The sequence below is a fragment of the Crotalus tigris genome, unplaced genomic scaffold, assembly GCF_016545835.1.
Source record: "Crotalus tigris isolate CLP2741 ecotype Arizona unplaced genomic scaffold, ASM1654583v1 scf7180000018018.2415403412:4055106, whole genome shotgun sequence".
Classification (NCBI taxonomy): Eukaryota; Metazoa; Chordata; class Lepidosauria; order Squamata; family Viperidae; genus Crotalus; species Crotalus tigris.
In genome coordinates, this window is record NW_024096780.1 from 3,350,371 (window position 1) to 3,371,159 (window position 20,789).

Below are 20,789 nucleotides of genomic sequence, written 5' to 3' on the forward strand. Positions count from 1 at the left end.
CTGGATTAGACAGAAAAAGACTCAAGAGGTAGATCTTAGCTCTGTAATTATCTCCTTGGTTTATTGTTTTTGGAAGCAAGATTATTACATTCTCTTAATTAAATTTCTGTGTTTAGCAATATCCTAGTAAATAGGTGGTTCATTTACTAAATCCATGGTTCCCAAATCCCATATACTAAATATTTGTGTATAAGGTCAGGATTAAACATTCAGAAGAAAACTCCAAGTGAAAAAGTAGCACTCATCTTCTTAAGTACTGATAGCATTTAGTAAAAATACATTGTTTTACGTGTTTATATTTAATGTACAAAGAGCAAAACAAATTTCACAACATTTTGAAATGTCTGGAGGCTACCCAATTTAGAATTTAGTATGTATCCTCCCTAAAAAAAGGATGGCCAGTATCTTGAGCAACTTCCCATTTTTGAGATTACAAAAAGTCATAAAAAGCTACAGTAAATTAAGGCAGCATTCTGTTTCTGCAGAATATTATGGGGAATCCATAAATGAAACATACATACACTTGCACCTTATAACTAATATACTGTAGATAGGCATCCTGATAATATGATTTGTATTCATTGATAATGATAGATGAACATATCTAATCTATATACTACTAAATGTCTCTTTGTTCGTAACCTTCAGATATGCAAAATGGTGCATCATAGGGCAACAATTTTTTGAACCAAGATATTTCAAATGGGCTAACTTACAGAATGCATCCAAAATCCAGGACCCATGACTCCTGTGGGTTTGAAAGTTGGCAGTGGTGACCATTTCAGTGCTGCTGCACTGCTGCTCAGAGGTTCAGCAAATTGGCCCTGCCCTCGCTTTTCTTTGGCTGCTGGAAGTCAGTAGATGGTCCCAACCTAGCCCTCCAGAGGCCTGGTAGGCTGCTCCCGCCATTGGCTATTTGAAATCTGGTAGACTGGTCTGGACCCTAGCCCTCTGGAGGTAGACCAACCACTCCATCAGTTGCTGGAGGGTGGTCAGTAGCAATCAATCTGGCAGGAAGTCACAAGATGCTCCTGTTCCATTGCTTTTTTGCCCTTGATCATTCTGTTTCTCTATTTAAGTATGGAAATATCTCTGAAAGGATGACCCAGCAGGTTTACTTTCCTTTTAAACCTGCTCAAGATACTGGCCATCCCAATATCAAGCTGCAGATTCCCAGTTTTAACTGTGTGATGTGTACTTCTTTCTGTTCTAAATTTTCCTTCATTCCGTTTCCTTGGTTGATCATCCCTGGTTCAGTATTATGAGCAAGGAAGAAAACCCTCTCCTTTCTGCACCGCAAGTATAATACATAGTCCCCATCTTACTTTCATTCACTCAACAATTGTTACGGGTGCATTGGGGGAAAAAAAAGATGTTCAACTGATCCGTGGATTTCCAACTGTCTCACAGCATCCCCCATAGCCATGTGGTCACATTTCAGATACCCATTTACAAATAGGAAATTGCAAGCAAGCTGTGCTGTGCAATCACCATTTGCAACCTTCCCTTGTCTGTTTCCCACAAGTAAAATCCAAGGAAACATTGCAAGTATATTATATATTATTCCTGCCAAAAGCCTTTCAGAGAAGGATCTCATACTCCAGAGCACCTGCCACCACTCTGTAGAGCAGGGGTCCTCAACCCCTGGTCTGTGGACCAGTACCGGGCCACGGCATGCCAGCAAGCAGTCTGCACAAACAAGCAAATCCCCATCCATGGGATGCAGGCAGCATACAAAACCACGCACCCTCTGGTCCACGGAAAAACCTCTCTCCACGGAACCGGTCCCTGGTGCCCAAAAGGTTGGGGACCTCTGCTGTAGAGTGCTCACCTGCAGTATTCCTCTCACACCCCTCAGCAGTCTGCCTGCACTCTCTCTCCTTAGTACCCATTTAAAGCTCTCACCAGCTTGCCTGCACCTCTTACTGGCCCTCTCGTGGCCTTGCCTTCCCCTGCCCCCCCCACAGTTTCTGCCAGCCTGTCTGAGGCCTCCACCCACCCTCCTGCAGCCCCCATAATCCCACCTGCATTCCATAACATATGCCTGAAGAAAACCCCACCATCTCATGCTCCTTACTTGGGAGTTCCACCTCTTTTCACTTAACGATCTCCACAGTCTGGGTTTTACAATGGCAACTGGGACTGTCAGCATTTGCCAGCACTAAGCAATGGGGTCACATGACCTCACCCTTCATGATCACTTTGCCTAGCTATGGCAATCCTGATCCCAGCTGCCATTGTAACCTGTATTCTTGCTTCCTCATGCTCATTTTTAAAGATTTCAAAGTTGTAACTTCTCGTACGGGTTTTGTTGTACCTCCTTCATTATTTCTGAACATAATCAGTTTTTATACATGCAAGTTCTTCACATAGAATATGTACACAGAGGGAAAGAAAGGAAGTTAGAGAGGGCGTGAGAATGAATTTGGGCATTTGTAGCCCAGAATAAATTATAAAGAGATAATCAGTCTTAAGTACAAAGGGTTTAAGATTACATGAGCAGATTGGTATTTGTACCACCAAACGTCTCTTTGGTATCTCCTCTTTATTAACCCTTATTGCACAGGCTTCAGAAAGTTTTCCCAATCCACTGGAACAGGTTTGAGAGAGTGGAGTATTTTGTTTTGCCCACTGAATGACTCCATTAATTTAAATTAATGTTTAAAAATAATACAGCTGCACTAATGCATTTCATATGTTTAGTATCACTCTTTGACATACACTGAATTGCTTGTTTACAGATTCACAATTTTTGCAGCTAGTGAAATGCACCTGATTATGTTATGTTTTAGATGCCTGACCAGTTTGATCAGAATGTGGTTTTGAACCAGTTGTGCTACTCCGGGATGCTTGAAACAGTACGGATACGAAGAGCAGGTTTTCCTGTGCGGAAGCCATTTCAGGATTTTCACAAAAGGTAGCAGCAATATGTTTTGTTTAAGAGCAGATAAAGAAAGGAAAATGAAATAAAGCACTTAAAAATAATGTGATTGGTTTGTTTCTACAGATATAAAGTCCTGATGAGAAATTTGACTCTCCCTGAAGATTTAAAAGGAAAGTGTACTGCCCTCCTCCATCTGTATGATAGCACAAAAACTGAATGGCAACTTGGAAAATCTAAGGTAAAATAGAAATGAATGGATATGCAAAGCCAGAATAATGATTAAAGCATCTTCTGTATTAATACACAATGGGAGCTGGACATTGCCTCAGTTCCAAAGCTGGACAGCTTGTAGCAGTTGGTGCCCAGTTATCAAATAACTTTAGCTAACTATAGTAAACTATTTAATTTCTGTGCTATCCTGTACAGCATAAATACAGGATAGGTTTGCTATTTGTGGATTTTGATCTTAAGAACAGCTGAATTGAAATGTAATTCTCTTTAAAAAAAATCCTAGCTAATTGAGGTATGGATGAAAAAAACAATCTAATTAAGCTCTGGCAATATCAGAACAATGGCAACTAAAATATTTGTACAGTGAGCAGACTGGGCTCTTTTAATTCTCGAGTAGACAGTAGCTGAGTTCAGTTAGTGGGTTCAGTCATGATCTAACACTGCTAAGAATTGTTTGCTTGTGATTTTTCTATCTAAGGCAAAGAAACTAACCCAGTGTACTGCCTAAATTGGAATAAGCATTCATCCAACCCAAAATGCAGAGAACACTTCTTTATTTCCTTCCCTAATGCTCAGTAGTCACCATCCTCAATTATCTGTAACCCTTCCTAGGCCCAGGTCACCTTGTATATCTTCCTCATGTTGAATCAACCCTTAACCGTGTATACCTGAACTGCCCTCTTCCCCATCCATCCTCCAGGCTCATTGGGTCAATCCCAATCCAGTCTTGGTCTCCACATTGCCATCTCGGGAAAGTCATCTTCTGTCTTCTCCTCTCTCATCCCTACACCTTGTCCCTTATCCATTAACAACAGTGTGATCTTTCTTTTCCATTGCAGTTATTGTTCTTCATATGACTGGAACTGATTTTACATAGTGTTTTAATCCATCCACAACTTTAGCCCATTTTCTCTTCATTTTCTTGAATGTCTCTAGCCCTGATGGGCCATAGAGAATTCAAGTGAATAAGGATGGCAAGTTGCTGGAAGCAGCACTTCACTTTCAAACACTTCCATTATTTAACATTTCAAATAAATAGATATACAGGTACATATTTATTTCATCATGGGTATCAGCAGAACACACATTGCAAGTACGGCAGAGGTATTTGCCACAACAGTGGTGCATGCAGGCTCCACATTGTCTAACCCTAAATTATATAGGAGAGTGTATTATATATGGTTGCAGAGTATGCACAATCTCAGTTGCAAGGCATTAATGCTTCCACTCCCAGTTATTTCATATGAACTGTGGCCTAAATAAGCTTTTTCATATTTAAGTATGTAAGTAAATCTGCACAACCAATATATTTCTTCTGCATTCATAAGTCTTCATCTCTTAGTTTCCATATGCTATGTTATGCAGAGTTACAGGTAGCATTTTTTTTCTAGCATAAGTTAATGTGAAATTACTAATGACTTCTAGACATACAGTCAACTTTTCCTATTGAAGCATTCTGCTCATTAACAAGGAGGCTACGTGCATGAGAGATTTTTTTAGTATCTTGATTGACAATGACCCATCCAAAGGCTGTCTGGAGTTCAGAGATCTTGATAGAGCAACAGAAGCCATAAAGAATTTTCATAAGTGAGCACAAACCTAATAGTGGAGCTCTTCCAGTCTCATAAATAGAAAAGTGGGTTCGTCTCCCATTTATTTAGCTAGCTAGTTAATTATGGTCCCAGAGGAAGAGAGATCGGAAACCGTTTCCAATTCCTAAATTTAATTCCCCAGTCTCATTTTAAGAACAAAGCAACTGGATACTTGATACCCTGGGCTTAGATTGGTGCTTTTAAATACCAAGTCTGTAATACATCAACCTGGTTTATAATTTAATCATGGATGAGAGGACAGACGTGAGAAGGATTCCATGGATGAGAATCCTCAATGGGAAAACAACTCAAGAAGCTTGGGAAATTTTGAAAAGTGAGATTATAAAAGCCCAGTCTAGCACAATAGTAACGAAGAAGAAAAATAACAGCTCTCAAAAGAAACCAGCATGGCTGCATAAAGAACTCTCTGATAAATTGAAAGACAAAAAGGACAAGTATAAAAAGTGGAAAGAGGAGCACATAACTAAGGCAGAATATCAGCAAATAGCCCAAGCCTGCAAAGATGAGGTGAGGAAAGCTAAGGCTCAAAATGAACTAAGGCTTGCAACAAAAGTCAAAAATAACAAAAAAAAGCTTCTTTCAACATGTAAAAAACAAGAAAAAAGTTAAGGAAATGATTGGTCCATTAGTGAGAAAGTGGCAAGAAGGTGACAAGCAACAGGGAGAAAGCATCTCCCTGTTTTTTGCATCCGTATTTACACAAAGGGAAAAAAACAGTCCAACCTATCAAAAAAGTACCGTAAAAAACAGATTAGAAACACAAGTTAAGATAGACAAGAAAATGTCCACCCTAGATGAGTTCAAATCACCAGGACCAGACAGACTACACCCCAAAGTTCTGAAGGAACTGGCAGATGTGATCTCAGAACTATATCTTTCAAAGATCTTGGAGCACTGGGGAACTACCAGAGGACTGGAAAAGAGCTGAAATAATTGCCATCTTCAAAAAGGAAAAAAAATGGACCCAGGAAACTATATACCTATCGGCCTGACCTCAATACCAGGGAAGATCTTGGAAAAGATAATCAAGCAATGAATCAGCGATCACCTAGAGGGAAACGAAGTAACTACCAAAAGCCAGCATGGGTTTGTCAAAAACAGATCATGCCAGACAAAACTTATTGCATTCTTTGACCAGGTGACAAAATTAGTGGACCAGAGGAATGCTGTAGATATAATTTACTTGGACTTCAGTAAGGCATTTGATAAAGTAGATCACAACCTACTACTTGATAAGATAGAAAAATGTGGGTTAGACAGCATCACCACCAGATGGATTCATAGCTGGCTGACCAGCTGTACTCAGTGTGTGGTCTTCAATGGAACTGCATCTGCACATGGAGGGAAGTATGTAATGGAGTGCCCCAGGGCTCTGTTCTAGGCCCAGTGCTTTTCAACATCTTCATCAATGATTTGGATGAGGGGATAGATGGGGAGCTCATCAGATTTGCAGACAACACCAAGCTGGAAGGAAAAGCCAACACTCCAGAAGACAGGCTTAAGATACAGAAGGATCTGGACAGACTTGAACACTGGGCACTAATTAACAAAATGAAATTCAATGGTGAAAAAAGTAAGATTCTATATTTAGGCAAGAAAAACCAAATGCACAGGTATAGTATAGGTGGTACCTTGCTCAATAATAGTAACTGTGAGAAGGATCTTAGAGTCCTAGTTGACAATCACTTAAATATGAGCCAGCAGTGTGCTACAGCTGCCAAAAAAGCCAACACAGTGCTAGGCTGCATTAACACAGGGATAGCATCAAGATCACATGAAGTGTTAATACAACTTTATAATGCCTTGGTAAGGCCACACTTGGAATACTGCATCCAGTTTTGGTCACCACGATGTAAAAAAGATGTTGAGACTCTAGAAAGAGTACACAGAAGAGCAACAAAGATGATTAGGGGACCAGAGGCTAAAACATATAAAGAACGGTTGCTGGACTTGGGTATGTCTAGTCTAACGAAGAGAAGGACGAGGGATGACATGATAGCAATGTTCCAATATCTCAGGGGCTGCCACAAAGAAGAGGGAGTCAAGCTATTCTCCAAAGCACCTGAAGGCAGGACAAGAAGCAATGGATGGAAACTAACCAAAGAGAGAAGCAACCCAAAACTAAGGAGAAATTTTCTGACAGTTAGAACAATTAATCAATGGAACAAACTGCCTCCAGAAGTTGTGAAGGTTTTAAGAAGAGACTGGAAAGCCATTTGTCTGAAATGGTATAGGGTTTCCTGCCTCAGCAGGGGGTTGGACTAGATGACTTCCAAGGTCCCTTCAGCTTTTTTATTATTGTTGTTGTTGTTGGATTAGGGTTAGGGTGCATCTTCTTGTTTTACTAGGGAGCCCATGAATTAAACTGTGTAAGAGATTCCTGAAGTGATGCTGATGGGGAAAAAATGAACATGACCAAACATAAGGAGTCCCAAGTTCAATTTATTCTGGTCAGCAAAATTATTATTTCCACAAAATGCTGGCCAACTACACTATTTAAAATGTACTGGACTCTTTGGGGGAAGAATGGGGTAAAACATCCAGTTAGTATAATTTTCAATTATCTGGCTGAGCATTTATTTGATAAAATTGTTTGCATCTACTTTCAAGCTAGATGACAGAATCTATTGAGACGAGAGAAGTGATGTCTTGAGGTATTATCTGGAAGACTTTTGAGCCCTTGGACCCCAAGGAAATGGACAAGGTCACTTGCAGTCTCAGTTCTGCCACTTATCAACTGGACCCACACCCTTCCTGGTTAATTAAACAGCCAAATGTGGGGTTGGGAGTTGGATCTGGGTGTAATCAAATATCTTTGAGAGAAGGAAAGCTAACAAAGGGCCTTAAAGAAGTACTGGTTTATCTACTTTTCAAGAGACCAGGCCTGGATCCAACAATAGTGGACTATCTATCTATCTATCTATCTATCTATCTATCTATCTATCTATCTATCTATCTTATAACTTCTCTTTTGATGGAAAAGGTAGTGAGCTAGATTTGCAGAGGGCTCCAGAGAATCTGGACCTTGGAAGTTTGAATTCAGACCTGAGCATGGGACAGAAATTATTGGTAGCTCTCATGAATTACCTTCTATGGTTTAAATGATGGTGGTATAGTGATTCCGTCCCTCCATAGATCTCATGTTGGCTTTTGACACCTGTAAGGATTCTGGGCCACCTGTAAGGATTTGGTCATGAGGAATAGTTTTACAGCAGTTACACTTTTTCTGACCAAGTAGCAAAGGGTACTATGGGGAGGGAGAATTTGACCCCCTGAGCTTTTTGCTATAGAATGCCTCAAGGTCCATTCCTCTTCTCTATCCTGTTTAAGATCATCTGCCAGTTTACAGTGAAATATCCATATTCTGTTGATATTCTGTTCATATTGATATACGTCTCCATCCCAAGGCCATTAGGAAATGCAGTGAAAATTATATCCTGGTTTCTGGAGGCTATCAAGATTTGGATGGGAAACTCAATGCAAACAAGATGCAGTGGAGGTTGATTGAGAGGCTGGTTGATTCCAGAACTGGAAAATTTGACCTTTGGTGGAGTGTACTTCCCTGGAAAGAGCAGATCTGGGATTCTTCTGGGCTCATGGTTCCTCTTTAAAGAGCCAGGAGGCTTTTGCACAGCTTTGGTTGATGTGTCACGTATGGCCTTACCTAGAACAGGATGCACTGAAGAAAATTACTAATGCCCATAGCATCTCTTGATCAGTTTATTATAACTTGCTGTTGCCCTTGAAGACTGCCCAAAAGCTTCATTGGCAGATACTGTATTTAGTGGTTGGTCTTTGTAATGCCATATTATATTTTTCTGCACTAGATGCACTGCCTACCAGTAGGTTTCTAAGGACAATTCAAGGTACTGGTTGTTATGTATAAAGCCCCGAATGGCTCAAGGTCTGAGTATCTTAGATTGCTTTTCCTCAGTAGTTTCTGCCCATCCTATTCAGACAATTAGGATATGCCTGCTGAGTATTGCCACCTACCAGGAAATACAGAATGATGGGGACCAATGATGAGCATTTTCTATAGCAACCACCATCCTCTGGAACATTTTTCCACTGAAACACATGTAGTTCCTACCTCATGGCTTCTGGAATGTGGTGAAATTGTTGCTGTTTTTTTTTTGTTTGTTTGTTTGTTTTTTTGTGGAGGCTTGACATATTGTGACACCACTTCTTAATTTTAATACTATAAGTTAAATCAGCTTTAATTTTCAATTTGTAAATTGTTTTTAACTTCTGTAACCTCCTAGTCTCCAGTTAATTTCAGGGAGATTGGATAAATGTTATAAGTAAATAAATAAAACTTCAGTCCACTTTCCCCCACCAAACATTGAAATTTATTTGTAATAAATACAAATTAATTAAAATATGTTTGACACATTTTCAGGTATTTCTGCGTGAATCTTTGGAAAACATGTTGGAAAAACAGCGAGAAATAGAGGTTGGCAAAGCAGCCATGATCATCCGAGCACATGTCTTAGGCTACATGGCACGGTAAGAAACTAGGAGTTGTACATTATTGAGCTGAACTCAAAAACATGTAAGTTAGTATAAACTCTGCAGATTGTAGGTTTGAATTTCTGAGACACAAGATTAAAGCAAGAGTTGAATGGGGGGGGGGGGGCTGTCAATCCTTGCCTGAACATTTTTTTTGGAATAACATTGATACTAAGGTATTATGCTATGTTAATATTTATTTAGATACTAGCTGTACCCAGCCACGCGTTGCTGTGGCTCAGTCTGGTTAAATGGAAAAGAAAGAAAAGAAAAAGCGCACATTTGTAATATGTTTAATTTCACAATGCTTGTGGGTATACAATATTTTTTGTTGTTCCATTGTCTGTGCAGATATAGAGATTGTCTGAAATCGTAGCGTGTGTTGCTTTTACGTCCAACAGATGGCACTGTTTTTCAAAAGCATGTTTTACCTGTCACAGGTGTGACATCTATATAATATAGGTATATAAAAACATGCATGTATTCAAATGCAACATTGTGTCAAAATTTCAAAGCAATCGGTGAAGAACTTTCGGAGATTTAAGATTTTGAACAAACAAACATTTACATTTTTATTTATATAGATTTTGCTGCAATAAATTTTAACTGATGTGATGAGATGCCTTGTATTGTTTTAACGGGTTTTTAAAATAATCTTTATTGATTTTTGTTAATTAACCAATTGAACAATTAATTGTGTTAATTAACTGTATTATTACATTTAAATTGTACAGAATTCATTTACAGATCTTTAACATATGTCAAGAATAACAAAAGTAAAGAGGCTATTTAGCAATAAGAACATCACAGTTCACAGAGCACATAAGGTCATTAACATTATACTGATAATTTTAAAAAGCATAGCAATAAAACTTGAAATATGCTTCTAATTGAACTTTTTTTGTTTATTTTGAGAGGTAATTTTAAATTACATTTCATACAGAGTCTAAGGCCTTATATTGAATGTATTTCTTATAAAATAATCCTTGCATAAACAGAATATTTTATGTCCTACGTAGAACTGATATTTGTTGTCTGTCATCATGTAAAATTGCATTCCCCAATCAGGCACTTTCCAAATTATAGCTTTTAGAATTTGCAGGATAGTTGGAATACTTCAAGTTGTATTTTAACACGTATGGATCCGACGTTTTTCTAGACAACCTGGAAGCAGTTCTGAGTGCCATCATCTGATTATAAGCATGTAATTGTGAATTTTAAATCATTTGTTTGGCTCTAATTCCAATGTATTCTCTTTGGAAAAAGGATATTTGGAGTACTTTTTCTTTAATATCTTTGTCATGGTAGTACAGAAAAAAAAGTAATCCAGTAGATGAAGTTTTTTTTTAATTAGCAAAGAATGGTGGGACTAGGTGGTTGAATTATATTTGATTTGTTTATCTAGTGTTATTATGTACTGAAGTCTGAAGAATAGATTCAGTCTGTTTACTCCCATCATCAGTCAATATATAGTTGTCCAATAACTGCTTAAGCAATGAGGTCATTCCCTTTTATGTGCGTATTACATCTGTCTATATATCTTGAATGATATGTCCTTTATAAGAGCAAAAAATGCTTTTCTTAAAGACAAATAAATTTTGATAAATGTTGATACGGGGGGGGAGACCACAAAAAAAAGCTATTGGGGCAATGTTAGGAAATTGTGTTTGCTTAGTCAAGATGCATCTTTCCCTTTTTTTAATGGCTCTAGTCTTCCCAGGGGACCAGTAATGTGCAGCACAAGGAAACAATGTTTATGGGAGCTGAGTCCACAGACTTCTTTTACTATCTGAAATCATTAATTTATAGTGCTGGTAGTGATTGCTCAAACAGTTGTTCCATTATGTCGTCTTCACATGAGTCGTCTCTGCATCTTATTTCAGAAAACACTACAAAAAAGTCCTCTACTACATAGTTATCATACAGAAAAATTACAGAGCTTTTTACTTGAGGAGGAGATACCTATTGCTGAAGAAAGCAGCCATCACCTTCCAGAAGCAGATGCGAGGTCTGATTGCCCGCCGTATTTATAGACAGCTGTTGGAGGAGAAGAAACAGCAAGAGGAAGAAAAAAGGCAAAGGGAAGAGGAGAAAAGGTATGGAATAAGTGCTTGCTTTAATATAGATGGTAAGCAATTTATATTAAACAGATTTTTTTTTTAGAACAGTTTACGGATGTTATTGACAAGGCTTCAGAAGTCACGTCTTGTTTAATGATGTCTTGTTTAAATGATGCCTTTCTTTTGATTTCATCCTTCCTGACATTTTCTAATTATCCTTTCAGAAAGCAACAAAAGATGGAAGCAGAACGTCTTGCTCAGCAGGTTAGCCACTTATCTCCTACTTTGTTCATGTTAGATTAATTTATTGCGATAACCATTGGAGGAGGGAGAGCCCCCTGTGGTTTGAAAATAGCACATTACTAGCATTTATGATAAGGATGATTTCTGCACTGTTCCTGCAGGCCAAGGAAGCCCTTGCAGCTATTCCGAGGCCCCCAAAAGAACTAAAGCAAGAGCTGGAGGGGCAAAAAGAAAACAAGCAGGTAGAGGAGATCCTGCGCCTGGAAAAAGAAATTGAAGACCTGCAGCGCATGAAGGAGCAGCAAGAACTAACGTTGACGGAAGCATCCCTGCAAAGGCTGCAGCAGCTCCGAGATGAAGAGTTGAAGCGCCTGGAGGATGAAGCCTGTCGCGCAGCACAAGAGTTCCTGGAATCTCTGAACTTTGATGAAATTGATGAATGTGTCCGAAATATTGAAAGAACGCTCTCCGTAAGCAGCAGTTTCTGTGCAGAGCTTAATGGCACTGCAGGCATCGAAAAACCCAATTTTAATTTCAGTCAGCCATATCCTGAGGAGGAGGTTGATGAGGGCTTTGAAGCGGATGATGATGCTTTCAAGGATTCACCTAACCCAAGTGAGCATGGCCACTCAGATCAAAGGACAAGTGGCATTCGGACAAGCGATGACTCTTCAGAAGAGGATCCATATATGAATGACACAGTTGTTCCATCTAGTCCTGCCACGGGCAACAATACCCTTATCCCTGTTATCCATGATTCTCTTAGTCTCCACAACTCTTCAAGCGGGGAATCCACATACTGTATGCCAGAAAATGTTTCCCGCCAACCCCCTAATGCTGCAGAGCTAATTTCTCCTGAGGCAGACTATGACTATGACCAGGATGACTATGAGGATGGTGCTATCACTTCTGGAAGCAGTGTGACCTTTTCTAATTCTCACAGTAGCCAATGGTCTCCTGACTATCGCTGTTCCATAGGGACATACAACAGTTCTGGAGCATACAGATTTAGTTCTGAAGGAGCTCAGTCTTCAGTGAGTAGTTTCTTTACCTGCATTACGCATTATTGGCGATAAGAGTAATTTTACTCTTGTCAAATCTTATTGTTGTACATAATGCAGAACAGTTCTCGTTATCAAAAACTGTCCTTAATTGGCCATCCAGATATTCTTTTAAATTTAAATACCTTTTAAATTCTTTTCCTGCTTTGCTGGACAGTCTTCTCATCACTCATGGCTAGTCTTCCCTGAGGCTTCTTTTAATGGCTAAACTTTGGCCCTTTGAGTTGATTAATACAGCTGAAATGAAATACTTCTCAAAACTATATCTTGTCTAACAGAGAAGTCTTAAATGATTAAACTTACTAAAAAGGCCTTTAGGAAAGTGCCAGAAGAGTTTGCATTTGAATTTCTTAACATGTAATATTTATTGTTTACTAAAGTAATATAGAATAATCTGTTGTTCAGAACTGCATGTACCTACTCAAAGGATTCCTGCTGAATAACATTGTTATTTTCAATGTGTCCTAAGTAAAAACAGTATTAAATATATAGGTATAATTTTAACTGGATTTAATTAAATATATTTTAATTTAGTTTTATCTAATTTTTTTCCTTTTTGCTCTGGCCTCAACTATTTTTGTTTACATTTTCAGACTGAAAAAAAGTTGCATAACTGTAAATTAAAACCTTTACGTATTTAGTTAGATATCCTCTTTAATTTCTATCGGAAATTAAATTTGATTAATTTTATTTATCATGATTGTAGCACTGCATAGCTGACAGGTACATTATTTTATTGAACAATGAGAATTACCTATCAGAATGAATAGAAATTAAAAGTTACAGATTAGGACTGTAATATCAGACAACTTCACTTATTACATTGATTATTTTCCAGTTTGAAGACAGTGAAGAAGACTTTGACTCAAGGTTTGATACAGATGATGAACTTTCATATCGGAGGGACTCCGTTTATAGCTGTGTCAGCCTACCCTATTTCCATAGCTTTTTGTATATGAAAGGTAATTTATTCAAGAAACAGTTAATTTCTTTCTTAAGTATCCAATATTAGTGCTTTACTTTTGTTCGCAGGGGAAACAAGTAGAAATTGGGATAATGCGTAAGTCATTTTTAAATACTCAGAACCTTCCTTTTTCGCTGAATTTTTTTTAATGATCCAGCTGTTAGAATTAGTTTATAGGTGTTGTCTCATCTATCTTACTTTCTCATGCTCTCTAGCTTGTTTAACGATGATGAAGTAATTGATGAAAAAGCACATGGTTTATCATCATGCTCATCAATCTTACATAATATGTACTTAAAAGAAAGCAGAGTAAGGGACTGATTAAATCTGGGGAGTGGAGATGCGATTGCAGAGTGCAGGCACACTAAAGGAGGTGCTGAAGTTAAGACAGGTTGCTGGTTTTTAATGTGCTAATCATAACAGAAGAGGGCTTGAAGGTCTATGACAGCCAGCTGTTAAATGCAGTGTAGATCTATTCACATATATAAAATATTTATATGCATACATTGTGCATTTTTTATTTCAGTTTTTAATACCGGTTAGCTGCTTAAACCGTTGTTTTGGTAATTTCAGTGAAACTTCAGTTTAATGGACCTTAATGCAACAAACCTGATGCAGTGAACAAAGCCTCCCTTGTATTTATGCAGTTTGCACTATTTGTCTGATGATATTGTTGCAGATTGTGCATTTTTTGATTTAATGGAGTCAGGAATAACTGGATGAACCAATTCATCTATTAAATCAAAGTTTCACTGTACAGTATGTTCTTTGGAATTTTGAAGTCCTTCAGCAGATTTTCAGAAGTTCTATGATTTTTTTTTCTAAGCATCTACCAGGATGCCCGAAAGATAGGTTTTCATGATGCATAGGAGCACTGAATATTTTTTTTAAAATCTGTCTTCTTCATTCCTGGCAGGTGGCTTAATTAATACTTGGAAGCGCCGTTGGTGTGTCTTGAAAGATGAAACCTTCTTATGGTTCCGCTCAAAACAGGAAGCTCTTAAACAAGGTTGGCTGCATAAAAAAGGTGGAGGTTCATCTACACTGTCCAGAAGAAACTGGAAGAAAAGGTGGTTTGTCCTTCGACAATCCAGGCTCATGTACTTTGAAAATGATGGTGAAGAAAAACTCAAAGGAACACTTGAAATACGATCAGCCAAGTAAGTAAGGTCTATCTTCACAGGGTATCTTCTCCAGTTAAAAATAAGTGAACCCAGAGTATAATCATGAATAAAATCTACTAATTTGTAAGTTTATATTTCTCCCCTCCTTCAGTAGTATGTGAAAATTGAAAATGCCTCTCTCTTTCCTGCCATGGTCTTAGTTGAAGGGATAGTGTGCATCAAATTCTTAAATCAGTATGTAGTCATATCCTTGCCTGAGATGGCAACATCAGGGCTATTTTGAAAGAACTCCAAATTAATAATAAAGAGCATTTTGAAAATGCCAAAGTATTGTCATTATGAATATAATGAAATTTTCCCTCTTTCCTCCTCATTTCAGAGATATCATTGATAATACATGCAAAGAAAATGGGATTGATATTGTCATGACAGACAGAACATATCACTTGATCGCTGAATCACCAGAGGATGCAAGGTAAGAATTGTGTCCTTTCTATTTTGTGTACATTTTAATCATTTGCACTTGTAAACTCTAGTATCACTTAACAAGGACTAAACTTAATTGTGACATTTTTAAAAAAACACATAAGGAAATAAACCGGTACAGTTTTAAGATTCAGTAGTGGTAATCAAATTCACGGCTAGAGTGGACAATTTACAACAATCTCATGGCATCCCAAATTCTATTTTTCTGTATTCCAATACTTTCCAGAAATTATAACACCAAATTTTGTTGGCAGTACCAGCCAGAAAGCAAAACCAGAATTCCCTGCTGTTTTCAAAGAACACATTAGTGGGCGGTAATGTTTTGATATCCTTGTGGGTTTTTCCTGTTTTGTGAGCTGGTTTCTGGGTGCAATTCAAAGTGCTGGTTCTCACCAGAAGGCCTTCCATAGCTTAGGGCCTGGTTACTTGAGGGACAGCCTGTCTCTATAACTTCCTGCAGATCCGGTAAGTTCAAATTAAGCAGCACCAAACTGCAGGACCCAGGAATCATGCAGTAGCTCTGCCATGTACAGTGATATCCATGTTGTAGTTCACTTAGTTCTGGGGTTATGATGGTGAGTGAAGCCCTTTAGTTCATGGTTTTGTCTTCCAGTCAGCTGTATTTTTTTCTGTTTGTTTTCTTTAAAAAAAATTAATTATAAAACACCCAGAGCTGTTGTAGAGTCATGGACTTTAAATTGAAAAAATAGTAAAATAAATTATAAATGGAGTAGTTCCTTGCTTTAAAATGAAAAAAAAAATATGATTCTCTTTGTTTGTGTTGGTAAGTTTACATTTTCTAGTTCTAGATTTTTCCATTATCTTTAATAATGTTTACAATAAAACATTCAGATTGGAGCTTTCTCTCGTTTTTTAATCACTACCCATAAAAATAGATTTGTTCAAATAACAGATGGCAATTATAGAATATGTTATTTTTGGTCCTCTGAAATATATACAGTGCGTTCTTTCTTTTTCAAAACATACAGATAACGGTGTGAATTTTATATGTGTAGTACAAACAGTCTGCACTCCAAATTCATCTCTTCTGATTTGCTTGATTTATTTTTCCATGAAACACTGTCCTTCTGAGAAACTTTCCTGTATAGAAAGGCATGAAAAATGAAACACACACACACACACACACAACAACCACCACCTATTTTCTTGGTTTGAGAAGAAGCATTAAGCACAGAATTAATTGTTGGTTCAGCAATTGAACATGAAGCAACCATATACTATTTGTGATAACAAGCATCAATATTGCTCTCTGGGAATTTTCGTCTTCAGAATAAATGGTTCCCTTAAAAGAAAAAGAATAACTATACTGCATAATTGGATATCTATCCCTCATCTAACCAATTGCATGAAAAATCAACCTGGAGCAAGAAGAAACTTAATGTTTTTATGATATCAGTAATTCTATCTATGTTGATATTTTATTTTAACAACCATTCTTTTAATCTGGTGACAGAATTACTTCATTTCTTAGCAATCCTCTAGTTTACAGCAGTCTGGTCTTTAATCTACACTATTACTGGATTACATAAAATCATCAGAGAATTTATCTGATTACTGACTCTTTGCATTACCAGATAGTATTTTATCACACTACTCCCTTCTATCTATTTTATTTTGAAATGAGACTGTGTACTATTTTTATTGATAAGGTCACAAGAGTAATCATTCAATAAATAATTGAATGACTACTATTACTATTAGAAAGTTTGCAGTTTTCTTTTGAAATATTTGACTACTTGACAGTACAAATGTTTATGAATAAAATTGTTCTCATTAGCCCAGAAGGGCAGTTGTTTTCATATTACTATATATGAAAGTTTTCTTCAATGTGTGCCCCCATTTAATTCAGTGAAATTTGCTCCCAGGTAAATAACTATAAATTTGCAGCCAAAAAATTATTGGATATCTGTGATAATATATATCAGAAAAATTACCCTTTATATAAGCAGAGCAAGCTAATTTGATTTGTTTTGTTGAAATGACATCATAACTGAAAGACCCAAAGAATCTCCCATCAAGTTATAAAACTCTCACCTTTTAAGCTTATGCCAGCATTAATCAATGTAAAGCTATGACGGAACATTTTGTAACTTTTTATTTTAAAAATGGTTAAAAAGCTTTAGTGTTCATATGGTTAACATAATTAATATGAAGTCTTAACAAATGCATTGAACCACTAAGAGATCAAAAATCATTTTCTGAGTTTTTATTTATTATTAGATTTATATCCCACTGTTATTTTGTGCAATTCAGTCATTATGATTCTGCCACATATTTTCCCAACAACAACAACCTGCAAAGCCAAAAGAGACTGACAGGTGCCAAGTCACCCAGCTGTTTTTCATTGCATTCATCCTGGCTGTCCTTGATTTCTCACTGATACCTTTGAACATGGTATCATTCTGGACCTGCTCAGAGCACATCATCCACAGAAAGATCAAGGTGCTGGCAAAGAGGATCGAGGTTTCCGTACCAGGCTAGGAAACCCACAGCAGTCCTTAGAGCCTGCAGCCAGTAGGCTGCCCTAACACTAAGTCCAAGTAAATTAGTGCAACCTTGAGAATTGCAACCCACCTGCGTCCTCTTATATCGCAGGCCTTATAAATATTTTCTAATAAAAAGCCCTGATGTATTTACATTGTCTTGACTCTTGGCTATGTCTGCTAGTATTTTAAGTTGAGCTTATTGTATACTCATTTAAACAAAGCTATTTTAGGCAAATTAATTTCAGCCTATCACATGATATTCTCTTGTAACCTGGACATCCTAAAAAATATATAGAAACTTAATAGTGGTGTTCTGATTATGAAAACGTTAGTTATCTTTTTTTACCTTTGCTCAAATATTAGCATAAAGTATTCTAAATAGAAACATTACCTGAAAGTTAATGATTAGCTTATAATTGTTCTCTAGTTAGCCAAAAGCCACCTTCAGATCTGTGAATAAAAGTGAATAAGTGAAATTGTGTGTGTGTGGTGTGTGTACAAATGGGCAGTCTTATGCAAATCACGTCTTGTAGCAAGGAGAAAATAATATTTGTATGTTGCCTTTGCTTTGAAAGACAAATGTCAGATGAATGTGACATATTAATAATTTTTATTATTAACTACACCTAGTAATCCAAAGAAGAAAAACGTTTGGAGACATGGCAAAATTGCAAAGAGGAATTAGTGGAGAAAAAAATTAGGCTGTGACATCACTACTTCCTAGTGATCTCTCACACCCACATAGATAATCTTGACCCCCAGAAAGTTGCCCATTTTATACAGAAAAAGAAAAGTAATGGAAAGTTACAGTGCATTTTCTGAATGCCAAGATATTGGGTAGATAACCTATAGCATAACATGATGAGTGGTGTACTCAAGAGGAAATGCATTCATTCATATGCAATGTTGGTTTATGAATTACTTTTATCTTTATAAGGGATCTTAAGTTGCTTAATGCCCTGAAAATGTTAGTTCCAGGAAGTGTAGACATTTAAAATGCAGGTTGTGACATTCATCAGGGGCTTTTCAGCTACAGGAAATGTAAACAGAATAATGTGGAGAAGGCCAGAAACTAAACAAATTACAGAGTCGAGGAGAACGATGTGAAAGTATAAAAAATTCAAGGACATTTTCTTTATGTATGGAAACTGGATGGGAGCAATATAATATTAGTAGCTGAGAACTAATTAGTGAAATGAAAAAATGTTGGGATAGAGTCAATCTGATAATTTATTAGTTACATTTTATTTAAAATAATGTTTCTTCAGTTAACAAAAATCAGAATCTTTTTAATAGTCTCATTAATAGTCTCATACACCTAACCATAAAATATGAAACCATGACTTAAATGATGCACTATATGCTAAATCAAAATAATTATCATGGTTAGCATTCTTCATGATTACGAAAATAATGCTGAAAATATCTCTAGAAATCAACAATATGTCTATTTTTAACTGTCATGTAAAACAAAACAAAAACCCAAAAAATTCAATCTATGATATTCATTGATGTCCCAATCAAAAGAGGATATAAATTTTTTATAAAAGAGCCTTGCCTCCTCCTAATGGGAAATAATTTCTATGACATATTTATTTGTCACAGAATCTATATTTGGTATTTATGACTAAAAGATTTTTTTTTCAAATTAATTAATGTCAATGTTCTGTAGCTTTGCAGGAAAGAGCCTTTCCTGTAATCATCAAAGAGGGCTTTGTTCATTTTTTTAAAAAATCAGTACTATTGAAAAATGTAGTGAGACCATTTATTTATTTATTTATTTATTTATTTATTTGTCTGTCTTCTCTTGCAGTCAGTGGTTCAGTGTCCTGAGCCAAGTTCACACTTCCACAGAACAGGAAATCAGAGAAATGCACGATGAGCAGGCCAATCCACAGAACGCCATGGTAAGGAAAGAACAAAGGGCTCTCTATTGGTTCTAAAAATGTTTAAAGGGTTTAATTGTCAGTGAGGCTTCTGTATTAGAGCAGCTGCTTTTGTATTAATTTGGCTATACATTAGGTGGCTTCTCCATTACCCTCATCGTGATGCCCAGTTTTGGAAGGGCTGAAATCAAGTTTTCACTATGACATGTGATAGATTCTCCCTGCTTCACAAAGCAACTTTGACACATTTACCAAATAGTATAATTGGCGATCAGCATGATAGCCATCACTGTACATGCATATGCAGGCTGTCTTTGTAATATTAGTTGAGTAGATTAAAGAGTGGCCTAGAAGCAGTGGTGGGATTCAAATCTGTGAACAATCGGTTCTCTGTGTGGATGCTGCTTCCGGAAATCCATTCTGGGCCTGGGCAACAAAACATTAGCTACCGGTTCTGTCGAAGTGGTGCGAACCGGCTGAATCCCACCACTGCCTAGAAGTGATAGAAATAATCCAAGAACAGAAACTTTGAAAAGGGCTTGGCAGCATTAGAAATGTTGATTCAACATATCAAGGAATATATAGGGTGGGATCTAAAAAATACTACAGCGGCAATCTGTTATTTGCAAAGTGTTTTTATCTTTTCACCAGAAGCCTGAAACAGGGTAGACTTTGTGCCTTACTAAATAAGTCATACCAATATAAGTTTTCCCACTGCACATGTAACTAGTATTTGTTTGCAATATCTCCTATAGCTGATATATTACAATTTGAATAGCTTTACTTTCAGCTTTCAGTCATTATCCATTGTGCTGTTTCTATTCCATGGTCAATAAACACAATATTTTTGTTTTTGTTTTTTTTACACAGGGCACACTAGATGTAGGGCTGATTGATTCAGTCTGTGCATCTGATAGTCCAGATCGGTAAGTTTCGTTGTCCCTTCTGAGGCTCATAATTATTGCTAAGGCTTTTGTTCGAAACTATTACACATTTCAGCAACTTTCGTTAGTTCTTGAGATTATATAAGTTGAGAAATTGATGGAAAGAAGACTAATACTGTTCATAATTTCATAGCCCCCAAGGAAAATGAAACAGGTAAAGCTATTTGGCTACAGATTTAATCATGTAGGAAAATAGTCCCCAACCTTTTTGGCTTCATGGAAGATAATGGGGGGGGGATGGTTTCAGTTCGCTTACTCGCCCACTGCTCACTTCCAG

At 37.1% G+C, this 20,789-nt stretch overlaps 1 protein-coding gene across 1 annotated transcript in view; it reads left to right on the top strand.

Annotated features, from left to right (window-relative positions):
- The window catches only part of MYO10 (myosin X), a 155,985-nt gene that overhangs the window by 121,334 nt on the left and 13,862 nt on the right, over positions 1 to 20,789 (top strand). Inside the window, exons 20-30 of the mRNA XM_039346765.1 lie at positions 2,793 to 2,917; positions 3,008 to 3,122; positions 9,128 to 9,234; positions 11,121 to 11,333; positions 11,522 to 11,561; positions 11,702 to 12,574; positions 13,440 to 13,563; positions 14,482 to 14,725; positions 15,069 to 15,164; positions 19,496 to 19,589; positions 20,439 to 20,494. Of these exons, the coding sequence (XP_039202699.1) occupies positions 2,793 to 2,917; positions 3,008 to 3,122; positions 9,128 to 9,234; positions 11,121 to 11,333; positions 11,522 to 11,561; positions 11,702 to 12,574; positions 13,440 to 13,563; positions 14,482 to 14,725; positions 15,069 to 15,164; positions 19,496 to 19,589; positions 20,439 to 20,494 (2,087 nt within the window). The remainder of the gene's footprint in view (positions 1 to 2,792; positions 2,918 to 3,007; positions 3,123 to 9,127; positions 9,235 to 11,120; positions 11,334 to 11,521; positions 11,562 to 11,701; positions 12,575 to 13,439; positions 13,564 to 14,481; positions 14,726 to 15,068; positions 15,165 to 19,495; positions 19,590 to 20,438; positions 20,495 to 20,789) is intronic.